The 12,736-nt window shown below is 33.3% G+C and overlaps 1 protein-coding gene across 6 annotated transcripts in view; it reads right to left on the bottom strand.

The window, feature by feature from the left end:
• Positions 1-282: 282 nt before the first annotated feature.
• TTLL7 (tubulin tyrosine ligase like 7) overlaps positions 283-12,736 on the bottom strand; it is a 160,301-nt gene continuing 147,847 nt past the window's right edge. For 5 of the 6 annotated variants that reach the window (XM_070076955.1, XM_051857531.2, XM_070076957.1 and 2 more), the window contains one exon: positions 283-5,653. In XM_070076955.1, coding sequence (XP_069933056.1) covers positions 5,533-5,653 — 121 coding nt within the window. In that variant the 3' untranslated portion in view covers positions 283-5,532. Of the gene's footprint in view, positions 5,654-9,308; positions 11,785-12,736 lie in introns of those variants that run through there. The other variant, XM_070076956.1, reaches the window with a different exon arrangement.

Below are 12,736 nucleotides of genomic sequence, written 5' to 3'. Positions count from 1 at the left end.
ATGGCAGTAAGACTAAGATTTACTTCTGAGTTTTAGTTTTAGCAATGATGAAGTTATAAATTCGTACCTGAGAATGTCCTTAAAATGTTGACATAATTGTGATTAGATAAGTAATACTGTTATTACAATCTATGATGCCAGATACATACAGCAGAAAAAATTACTGTGACAATATATCTGATCACTCTGAAAGCTCAATTTCAAGTGTCTCTGCTATTACAAAATCTGTGTATGTGTGTGTATGAAACAGAAATAAGCATTTGATGACATATTATAGCCTTCTTTTGTTAAACATTTTTTATTGTAATAACACACCCGAGTAATTGAAATAACTTTGCCATACAGATAGCACATGCTGGAGCATGACAATGCAATGCTAATTGCACATTGTGTTGACATTTCAAGCATATTTTCTGTAACAACATTTGCATTCATATACAGGTAATAAAGCACATGGAGATAATTTGAATCATGATTCATATTACCAAATGTATTGCTTTCAAGCTAATCTTCAAATTCAGAATCTTTAGCAAATGCATTAATATTCAAATGTTGTAGCATGTAAAGTGGTTATTGTATGAATTGAACAGCTCAGGACCAAGAATCGTTGTTAGGCTTTGAAAAAGAAATATCAGCATCATTTGATTACTTTTGTAATGTAAACCTTCTTACTAATTTAATAGTCTATTGAAAAATGCCTTTACCAACAGCTTTCAAGTTAATAGGTAGGGACAAAATAAAAGCTTTATGTAGCTTTTCTTAGATAATATAGTCCAGTTCATGCAGAATATGTTACCTGATTTATTTTCCTTCAACATTTTCCTTTACCCATTTATGATGAAGCCAAAAAAAAAAAAAAAAAAAAAAAAAAAAAAAAAAAAAAGGGCACCAAAAAAGGGTGGCATTCTGATAGTGTGAAATAAGTCTTAATATACCAATTTTTGGTTACAACATTGTTATTTGTAGTCGGTGTCTTGCATTATATGGATTCAGACAATTAATGCTTATTTTTAGGCATAAAGACTTTATACCTGATTCTTAAAGATGTCAGCTAAAAACCTGAACTTGATTCAATAGTGTATTTTATCTAAGCTTTATTGTTGCTGAGGCAAAAACATACCACCATAAAATATAAGAAAAAACCAGTGTGAAAGGCAGGATTTCCTTTTTCTTGATTTAGTGCATGTAAAGGTCAAAGCATCAAAGGTAACTTAGAGATTGCAAAACAGGATAAAGAAAGAAAGAAAATACTAAGAAATAAAATTTTCATCATGAATGTTTCTAAATATTTCATTTATTTGTAAGACAACATTAGCTCAACATATTTAAATAATAAGGATTTTAAAATTTCAAATTTTTCAATTTAAGGGGAAAGTAAAATATTTAAGGAATCATCAAGTTATAGGAACACAATTATACAGTTAAACTTTTTATTTAAACCCTTAGAAGTAAAATATTCAAAGTGTAAATTAGCATTATAGAATAGAAAGTATTATATTTTCTATCATTTGTGAGATAATTGCTATTATTTTTTAAAGATTATACTTTAAGAATGAAACAGCACTTTACAGAAAATCGAATAATGGTATTTTTGTATGCAATTTTTGGTACTTTTGAAAAGATCAGAACTTTTAAACAGAATGACATGCTACAGGAGAAAATATTTGGGTTCATTTATAATAAAATATCTGAAATTTTAATTCAATAATAGGAGCCAATGCTGTGGCACAGCAGGTTAAGCTATTGTCTGCAGTGCCAGCATCCCTTATGGATGCCGGTTCGAGTCCTGGCTGCTCCACTTCTAATCCAGCTTCCAGCTAATGTGCCTGGGACAGCAGTGAGGGATGGCCCAAGTGGTTGGGCCCCTGCATCCATTTAGGAGACCTGGAAGAAACTCCTGGCTCCTGGCTCCAGCCTGGCCCATCCTGGGCTGTTGCAGCTATTTGGGGAGTTAACCAGTGCATGACAGATCCCTTTGTCTCTCCTTTCTCTCTGTAAATCTGCCTTTCAAGTAAATAAATAAATCTTAAAAAAGAAAATTCTAACACAATTATGTGCTCACATGCTTTCAAATTAGAATGAGAATTAAAATGAAAATGCTTTCTTAATGTTCAAGACATCACTATTACCTTGTTGTGTATAAATATTAGATGAAAAGAGACAGGGTTTTTTTGTTTGTTCGGCTTTGATTTGGATTTAGTTTAAGAGAAGAGAATCTAGTGGGAAGATTTTGTTTATTTGGTCTTAATTTAGGCATATGATAAAATTTTTATAGATCTTTGCACTTTATGAATAACCAGAGTTACCACTGCCGTTTCCATATTTGATCCTGTAACATTACATTTCTATATATTCAACATAAGTGAAATGCTAGTAAGATAAAATTTGTTCTGGTAAAATTAAAGTATGAACCCCAATTAGCTCCTTCCACACATCCCATAAAGCAAATGGTATGTAACCTATAATAGTGGATTATTCACGTGAAAACTAATTTGCAATCTCAGACTATGTTTGTAGGTGATGATTTAAAATAAGAAGGTGGTTTCTTAGACAATTCTAGAAATCATATCAATCTCATACAGTTCCAGAAAGCATTCTAAACTTAGATTTACCAAATAAGCAAGCATGTGTTTTTCTGTAACAGGAAGAAAATATGCTTTCAGTGTAAATAAATCAAATCCCTTATTAAAACCCCCTGCTAAGATTGAGTAGCTTCTGCAGTTTTTAAGATAAAGCTATTTTCTCTCCTAGAAGGGAAAGTCAGGCCTGTACCATTACTTATATTGATATGTTTTAACCTTATGAATAAAAAGTTTATAATAAAAACAAAGGAATATTTCATACCCCTAAAACTTTTCTATGGCCTCTTGAGACTTCCATAGTTTATTGCATCTTCTCTTCTTAGTTGCTCATTAGGGAGTAGCACTACAGCAGCCATGGTCCAAAGCACACCAGGTAGTATATATAAATAATGAGCACATGGCTTTTATTCACAAATTCACCATATCAAACCGCATTGGTATAAATAGGTTAATGTGAACAATAAAATTCTAGTGCTCAAAATAAGGACAGACCCTTAAATAGCTATATAAATTGCATCTGTTCATGAATTAGTTGGGCAGTTCCATAATCTAAATTTACTCTTCATTTTTAAAGTGTGTGTGTGTGTGTGTGTGTTTCTGGGGAGGAGAGGGTTCCTCTCAAAATTGGGTATTCTTAATTTTTGTTTTAAATGAAATTTTTACTCTTGTACAATAAGGATGGAAGTTCCAGCATACATTCTAGCAAATTAACTAGCCATTTGTGAGTTAGCTAATCATATATCAGACACTTCGAGTCATTTCTCTTTCATTGCCAAATGATGAATTTAAAAGAAAATTGATGGGGGTGGCGCCATGGCTCTCTTGGTTAATCTTCTGCCTGCAGCAGTAGCATCCCATATGGGCATCGGGTTCTAGTCCCGGTTGCTCCTCCTCCAGTCCAGCTCTCTGCTGTGGCCCAGGAAAACAGTAGAAAATGGCCCAAGTGCTTGGGCTCCTGCACCCACATGGGAGACCAGGAGGAAGCACCTGGCTCCTGGCTTTGGGTCGGCCAGTAGCTCTGGCCATAGCAGTCATTTGTGGGGTGAACCAACAGAAAAAGGAAGACCTTTCTCTTTCTATTTCACTGTCTAATTATATCAAATAAAGAAAAAAAAGAAAATTGACAAAAAAAAAACCACTCCATGAAAGACTTACTTGTTGATCATTCTTATGGTAATTTTGTAATATTTCAAATTCCGCATTGTTTTTTCTAAGAAATCTATGACATAGTTAAGAGTTCTCAAAATGAAATCATGAACACTACCCTGTGAACTGCTCCCTCCTGACACCCTTATCCTCCTCTTCCACAAAGACCACTGCAGCTTCTTCAGGAAGCTTCCAGCAAGGAAGAACATCCACTGAAACTTGGATCTAAGGTAGTCATAAGAATCTGGTAACTAGCAATAACTTAGGAGAGAAACGAGTTATTTCAGTCTAATACAGCCTCACAAGGTTATTTTAAAAGAAAACATGTCTAGCAGCTTTGCTGTCCATCCAGTTTGTGTTAGACCCAGCCAGTTTGCCCCTCTCTGTTCTCTTTGTGCCTTGGAGACATTCCCTGATTTACTGAAAATAGTATTGAGGATAGTAAAAAAAAAAAAAAAAAAAAAGGTGAAACAGTCATAATTTTGCAAACAATTAGCATTTATGAGAAAATAAAATTATTCAGGGAAGGAGTTTAAATAAATTTCTAAAGGGTAAATAATATACTTTCTGGGGGGTATCATTGTCAAAGCATTGCTTTTTATATTTTTATGGAAAATTGAAAGCTCACTCATTGTTTTTGAAACTGTAAGCAAAATAAGGAAGTAAATTGCTATGAAACTTATGCATAATAACTTTTGACAGGAAGAAAACTTTATAATCTTATTGATTTTTTACAAAACCCTCAAGGGTATATTAATTATGTGGTAACTGGAATCTTCTAGTCAAAACCATTGACTATATATGGTGTAATGAGAAACTACTGTATTAGACTTCACAATGTAAGTTGGTCTCATTCTTGAGAGACTTATAAAATAAGTGACACATTATCCTATAATACCAAAATGAGTTTGAAATGTCAGCTCTTCTATTTATGTAGAACAGAAAAAATTTATTTAACCACATGTTAAACCCATCAAAGATATAACTTCCAAATAAAAATTAGTGGTATGAGATACAAAAATCATACAGAAAGATTTTTATCATTGCCATCATTTTCTATTCCTTTATGTGATTCCCTATGAAAAGTAAAAATAAAAGCTGGTTTACATTTTTATTTTTAACCCACCAGATTGTCTTCCACTTGAATCATAATGATCTTACCAGATCCTTACTGAAAATGTCTATTATTACAAGCAGTTAAATTTCTACTTAGGGGAATAAAAATATTGGAAAATCAGGTTAAGATGTTTCCAGTAGTTTATAATGTGCTATTGTAATGATAAACCCGTTTTATACTTAATTCTATCATCAAGCAACATCAGGTTTCTAAATCTTTTTTGGTTCATTTTAAATGGCTACTACATATAGGAGTATTAATAAGGTATTATGCTATTAATGCTTTTTCAAGTTAAAAGCTGTGTTATCTAGAAAATAATTTAACACTGTAATGGGATATTCAAGATTAATTCTGTTTTATATACTCTGCAGCAAAAATAACATTTCTAGTAGGAAGGAATTAATTATAAACCTAGCAAATTCTAGACATTCACATATTTGTGTAAACAAATTTAACATGGTTTATTATATTTCCAGAAAGGTTAAGTCTTCAATTTTCTGCTAATTCTTCTTTCAAATATTATAATAAATATATATGTTATTTGAGTGCATGTGTATATATTTTCACACATATTTAAGTCATATATACATAAAACAGCACTTAATGGTCACTTTCTTTGCATGTTCCACTTGAGGGAAAAAAATGAATTACTATTATGCATAACCCATGGCGATCTTCCCTTCTGTTTCACAAATGGCCATATCGGGATGTAAACAAAACATTGGAGCGAGTCATTCCAGGTGAATTGTATTTCATGTTGAAAGTTGGTGTTCTCATGAAGAACTGGGTACTTCCTGGCAGTAAATACCTAGAAATGATAGTTTTAAAATTAGACTATTATAAGCAAATTAGTATTAACATCTTTTATTTATGTGGTTAGTAATTTACATACTTATCATACATGAAAAATGTTACCATAACAACAAAGCAACTCACAGAAAAAGATTTTCTTTCCTAGACTGAGAATAGGAGGGGAGAAGGAAAGAATTGACTATGGATGTAACAGAATGTTGGTATCCAAACATCTCCTCAGGAGTCACTCCACTCTATGCTATGAAACTGTTTATGTGGCTCATGTTAATTTAGAATTTTGCATCAGTTCTTGTTATTAGTATGTGGAGTCAATCAAATATTTCTTAAAAATATTCAACATGAGAATTTGACTATCCATATTTGCAATAATTATTTGCTTCAAGGATGATGAGAATACTAATTATAGTTCAATATCATTGATGCTTCATTAAAGAAAAAGTTGAACAATTGTAATTATAAATTCATATAGCATAGTATTTATGTTTACAGAACATCAGAAATAATCATGATATCACATGTAAGTAACTCTTGCAAATTAGTCTATTATAGGCTATATGATTTTTTTTCAGATTTTAGTAAAACCATGTAGTGTATATACTCTGTGACACCTCATCAGAGTCTGGGTAAGCATCCTGTAATGAACCACTAATATTTCTGTAATAAAATGCACAAATATTCACAATAAATCAGACAGAGATTATAAATAGCTTAATATAAATGCAGGTAGATTTGTCAACAAATGCATCCTTTTCTTTGGTTTTTGTTTTTATTTTCAAAGGTTTGGAAATTAGGAATTGCAAGTAGGAAATTGTGCACTTGTATAATCCATTTTTCTGTGAAAAACCTTGGTTAGTAGTATGCCCTTTCAATCTATATGTCCAGACAGAAGTGGTTGAGGAAATCCACGTAAACATAATGCAAAGAAACAATGTTATTCAAAGTGTAGGTCCTTGTAATGATAAGGACATGCTATAAAGGACAAAATACTTATAAATTAAGGAATTCCAAGAACAGAAATAGTGATAGGAAATTTTTAATTAGCAGTGGTCTTGGAAAAATAAACAATAGTAGAATATCAAATCATTTATTATATTTTCTTCATTTGACATTAGAATCCTCAAGTGATATTTCCATAAATATATGTATATATATAAATATATGAAGAAAGTGAAGTCCAAGGACATTATTAGCTACCTACCTATGTTAAATAATATTGATAGCTAGGATACCATTATGTCAATGGAAAATTATACTTACAGTTGTGTTACATGAATTTTATTAAAAGAAAATGAATTCATTATAATCAAACTGAACATAGTATTCAGATTAAAATAACAGAATTTTCTCTAATATCCATAGACATCATCTTCATCATGAATTATCTAATAATATCCTCTAAATCTATTATCTAATATCACAAACTATAAATAATTGCTCAAATCATTAAGTTAATAGAGCAGTAAAATAATAGACAACAAACCAAATTAAAACAAAATTGTATAATGGGTGATGAATAATGAAACAATTGATTTCTCACATCATAAATTACATAAATTATTTTCTTAATATAACTCGGGTAATTTATATGAATTATTATGTTAAGAACTGTTGAAGTCATGATGATTAATCTAATATATTCTGCCATGAGAAGGCTGCCCTTCATATCTAGAATGGAGGTACAGAAGAGAATAAGGTTTTTGCTCAAAAAAAATACAATTCTATATTAAATGAGGGTTATTTGTACTTCACTTGAAAATTCATCCTAATTACACTGACACTGACAAGTAATGATACATAGTAACTCCCAACAGCTTTCTTTCAAAGAATGTCCAAGCAATAATTACAATTGACATTTTAGTAACCATCACATAAATTTTTGAATAAAAGATCTCCGTTTCACACTTGAAAAAAGTACAGAGTCCAGTACGACAGCTAAATTATGCTATTTTTACTGAATAAATATTTAAATAGTATTTTTAGCACTATACTAGTTGCTATACAAATATTAACTCATTTAGTTCTAACAACAGTTCTCTATGGTATTGTTAGTTCCATTTTATAGATGAATAAACTTCATGAAGCAAGAAGGAATTAGCTGCTTTGCCCATGGATACACAGATAGTAAGTGGCAGAGCTAGGATTCAAACACCAGGCAGGCTAAGCCCAACATCTGTGCTCCCAGCAACTACACCTATTGACATCACAATCTCACATCATTGCTATATGAGTCTCAATTTAAAAACTAATATGTATAATTATTAAAATAATTTTTTCAGAAATAATGAAATATCAAATAACCTAAAAAGCAGAAAAATATACATTCCACAACACTTAACTTTTTAATTGAATCAGAAAAAGTAAAAATGAAACTTCTTTTAATATTTAAAAAGAAAAAGAATTTCAGTATTAACTAAGAAAAGATTATGAAATCGTACTTGGAAGGAACATTTTGCTTCCCTAAAGAAAGTGCTGTGAGATATTTTAAAGTATTGCAGTGAAACATAATGGATTATTTACCTTAGTATCTTCATTAATATCTCTTGGGAGATCCCATACTACCTAAACATCAAAGATTATTTTTGAAATAAAGTTAAACAACACAATGTATATTTTTAGCGGGAAGACTATTTCAAAGCAGTGGATTTCTAGCCCATGTCTGACTACTTTGCGTAAAGCACCAAAAAATGTGAACAATTTACAGCTTCATTTTCCCTCCGCATATTCTGTATGTTTTATATATTCTTTCAATTTTTAAAATTTTATTTTCATTTCTATTTGAAAGAGAGAAATAGAAAGACAGAGAGAGACCTCCCATTTGCTGGTTCACTCCCTGAATGCCTGCAACAACCAAGAGTAGGTTAGATCACAGCCAGGATCCCAGAGCTCATCTGAGTCTCCCACAGAGGTGCCAGGGACCCAAGTACTTGAGTCATTCCCTCCTGCCTCCCTGGGGGTATGCATTAGCAGTGAGCTGGACAAGAAGTGAGGAGCTAGAACTAAAACCAGGCACCCTGATATGGTATGTGGGTGGTCCTAAGCAGCATCTCAAATGCTGCACCTAGTGCCCACCAGAATTTAGAGTATTCTTTTTTTTTTTAACTTTTATTTAATGAATATAAATTTCCAAAGTACAGCTTATGGATTACAATGGCTTCCCCCCCATAACTTCCCTCCCACCCGCAACCCTCCCCTTTCCCACTCTCTCTCCCCTTCCATTTACATCAAGATTCATTTTCAATTCTCTTTAGATACAGAAGATCAATTTAGTACATATTAAGTAAAGATTTCAACAGTTTGCACCCACATAGAAACACAAAGTGAAAAATACTATTTGAGTACTAGTTATAGCATTAAATCTCAATGTACAGCACACTAAGGACAGAGATCCTACATGGAGAGTGAGTGCACAGTGACTCCTGTTGTTGACTTAACAAATTGACACTCTTGTTTATGGCATCAGTAATCACCCTAGGCTCTTATCATGAGTTGCCAAGGCTTTGGAAGCCTTTTGAGTTCATCGACTCTGATCATATTTAGACAAGGCCATGGTCAAAGTGGAAGTTCTCTCCTCCCTTCAGAGAAAGGTACCTCCTTCTTTGATGACCTGTTCTTTCCACTGGGATCTCACTCACAGAGATCTTTCATTTAGGTTTTTGTTTTTGTTTTTGTCTTGGCTTTCCATGCCTGAAATACTCTCATGGGCTTTTCAGCCGGATCTGCATGCCTTAAGGGCTGATTCTGAGGCCAGAGTGCTGTTTAGGACATCTGCCATTCTATGAGTCTGCTGTGTATCCCCCTTCCCATGTTGGATCGTTCTCTCCCTTTTTTATTCTATAGGTTAGTATTTTCAGACACTATTCTTGTTTATGTGATCCCTTTGGTTCTTAGTCCTATCATTATGATCAATTGTGAACAGAAATTGATCACTTGGGAGATGGCATTGGTACATGCCACCTTGATGGGACTGAATTGGAATCCCCTGGTATGTTTCTAACTCTACCGTTTGGGGCAAGTCAGCTTGAGCATGTCCCAAATTGTACATCTCTTCCCTTTCTTATTCTCACTCTTAACGTTTAACAGGGATCATTTTTTCAGTTAAGTATCAACATTTAAGAATAACTGTGTATTAATTACAGAATTCAACCAATAGCATTAAGTAGAACAAACAAAAAAAAATACTAGGAAGGATAAAGTATTAAGTTGTTCATCAACAGTCAGGGTAAGGGCTGATCAAGTCACCATTTCTCATAGTGTCCATTTCACTTCAACAGGTTTCCTTTTTGGTGCACAGTTAGTCATCACCGATCAGGGAGAACATATGATGTTTGTCCCTTTGGGACTGGCTTATTTCACTCAGCATGATGTTTTCCAAATTCCTCCATTTTGTTGCAAATGACCAGGTTTCATTGTTTTTTACTGCTGTATAGTATTCTGTAGAGTACATATCCTATAATTTCTTTATCCAGTCTACTGTTGATGGGCCTTTAGGTTGATTCCAGGTCTTAGCTATTGTGAATTGAGCTGCAATAAACATTAAGGTGCAGACCGCTTTTTTGTTTGCCAATTTAATTTCCTTTGGGTAAATTCCAAGGAGTGGGATGGCTGGGTTGAATGGTAGGGTTAAGTTCTTGATATGCAAAATAGCTACCTTGAACTAAGGAGAAATGCCTCAGACTACACAGTCTCCAGGTACTTCAGACACATGGCCTCATCTCATCCCTCAGGCTAGGTGTACACAGTTCCACTTATCCAATTTTCAAACATTTGGGGGCCAGCTGTTGTGGTGCAACAGGTTAAACTACCAACTGTAACACCAGAATCCCATTTTGGAGTGCTGGTTTGAGTCCCAGCTTCTCTGCTTCCTATCTAGCTTCCTGATAATGCGTTTGGGAAAGCAGCAGAAGACGGCCCAAGTGCTCTGCCCCTGCCACTCACATGGGAGACCTGGTTGGAGTTCCTGGCTCCTGGCTCCTGGCTTTGGCCTACCCAAGCCCTCACCATTGTGGCCATTTAGGGAGTGAACCAGCAGATGGATGATCTCTGTCTCTATCTCTCCTTCTCTGTCACTCTTTCAAATAATAAAAATAAAAAGAACATGTATTTGTTTAATTCATGATGGATAAATAATCAGTTGGTCTTTTATGTGCCATTTTATTGCTGACTGTGGGAGGATCTCTAGAATATGGAGCATTTAAACACTGGTAGGAAACGAACCTTGAAAGTGTAAACTACACCTCTTCTGGTATCTTCCTGGAATATGACCAGGACTCCTGATCCCTACCCCCAAAGTAAGCTCATTTTCCTAGTAGGTGGGTTTTTAAAAATTGTTGTAGTAAAATACATAAAATATGAAATTCACTATTCGTTTTCTTATCATTTTAAGTGTACAATTCAGAGTAAGTATATTCACAATGTTTCCATCACCCTAAAAACAACTCCACACTCAAAAGATACTAAACTCCCATTTTCTTCTTCCTCTTCCTGGTGTCATATATTTTATTTTCCATCTCTATAAGTTTGCCTATTCTACATATTTAAAATAAATGGAATCACAATATTTGTTCTTTGTGTCTGGCTTATTTAACTTAGCATATGTTCAAGGTCTACCATGTTGTAGCATGATTCCATTCTGTTTTATGGCTGAATTGCATTCTACTATTTGAGCATATATATTTTATCCATTCACCTATTGATGTACAATTTCATTATTTCCATCTTTGGCTATTATAAATAATGCTGCTATGGACATTAATGTCTAAAGCTCTGCTCTTTGACTCCTTTTTATCAGTTCTTTTAGGTGTACACCTAAGAGTGGAGTTACTGGGTCGTATGGTAATTCTATATTTCACTTTTTTAGGAAACTGCCAAACTTTTTTCCACAGCTGCTATACCATTTTCTATGCTCACCAGCAAGATACAAGGGTTGCACCTTCTCATTTTCATGAACACTTACTTTTTTGCACCTCTTTGACAATAGTAGAAGTGCCTTGTCCTGTGATCTTAACTTTGATTTGATGGGTGTGTCCTGGTTTCAAGTTCCACCTCTGCCACATGCTACCAATGTGCATTTGGATAAGCCATTTAACCTCTTTGGGCCTGTTTTCTCATTGTGAAAAAAATCCATGACTAGCTCAAATAGAATGAAAAATGTACAATAAATACTATTTATAATCTATAGATTTAGAACATCAGCCTCACTAGCAAGACCATCCCTGCTTTGAAACAGATGTGTCAAGCTATCTTAGACTAAGACTATAAATGGTACTATGTGTTTAATTACTTCATCCTTAAAACTTTTTAATAAGGACCTTGGTACATGGTCTATACATTTCGGTTGAGTTTATTGTGAATAGAATAGCTGTGAAAACGTAGATTCAGTATGAAACAGAAAAGTGTATGTAAAAGGCAACAATTTTCCCTATCACAGCCGTGCAATAGAGTTCCTGTTACTCTACATGCTCATCAATTGGTATGCAGTGTTTTTGTGATTTTTGCATTTGCCTGATTATTAAATACCTTTTTCAAATGTTTATTGGTCTTTTCAAGTTTCTTCCCCATTTTTCTATTGAGTAGACTTCTTTTCCTTAGAAATTTGCAAGACCTCATAACATAATCTGCACAAACATTTTTATAGATTTTATGGGTTGCAAACACCTTCTTTCATCCTGTGGCTTGCAAGGTTCTTCATCTCTTGTTGGATCTTCTGATCAACATGTATTCTTATTTTTAATAGAGTCAAATGTATTCATATTTTCATTATGATTAGTACTCTTTAATTCCATTTTTATAATCATTGCATACCTCAAGATACCTATATTATCTTCTGAAATCTTTAGTTTTGATTTCCACATCTATTAAAAAAATTAATCTGGAACTGATTTGTGTTTCATAGTGTAGATAAAGTTTAATTTTTATTATTATTTGGAAATCCAACTGCCCTAGCATAATTTTTTTAAATAAACTTCTTTTTTACCAATTGCCATAAATCAAGCATACTCCCTTTGGACAGATTTCAAAGCTCCAGGTAGATCTGTATTGGTTTTATGCTTTATGAATGGTTCTATTGGTATATTTGTTT

The sequence above is a fragment of the Oryctolagus cuniculus genome, chromosome 7, assembly GCF_964237555.1.
Source record: "Oryctolagus cuniculus chromosome 7, mOryCun1.1, whole genome shotgun sequence".
NCBI classification, from domain to species: Eukaryota; Metazoa; Chordata; class Mammalia; order Lagomorpha; family Leporidae; genus Oryctolagus; species Oryctolagus cuniculus.
Note: the sequence above shows the minus strand (reverse complement) of the source record. Positions and strands in the feature narration are given on the sequence as shown.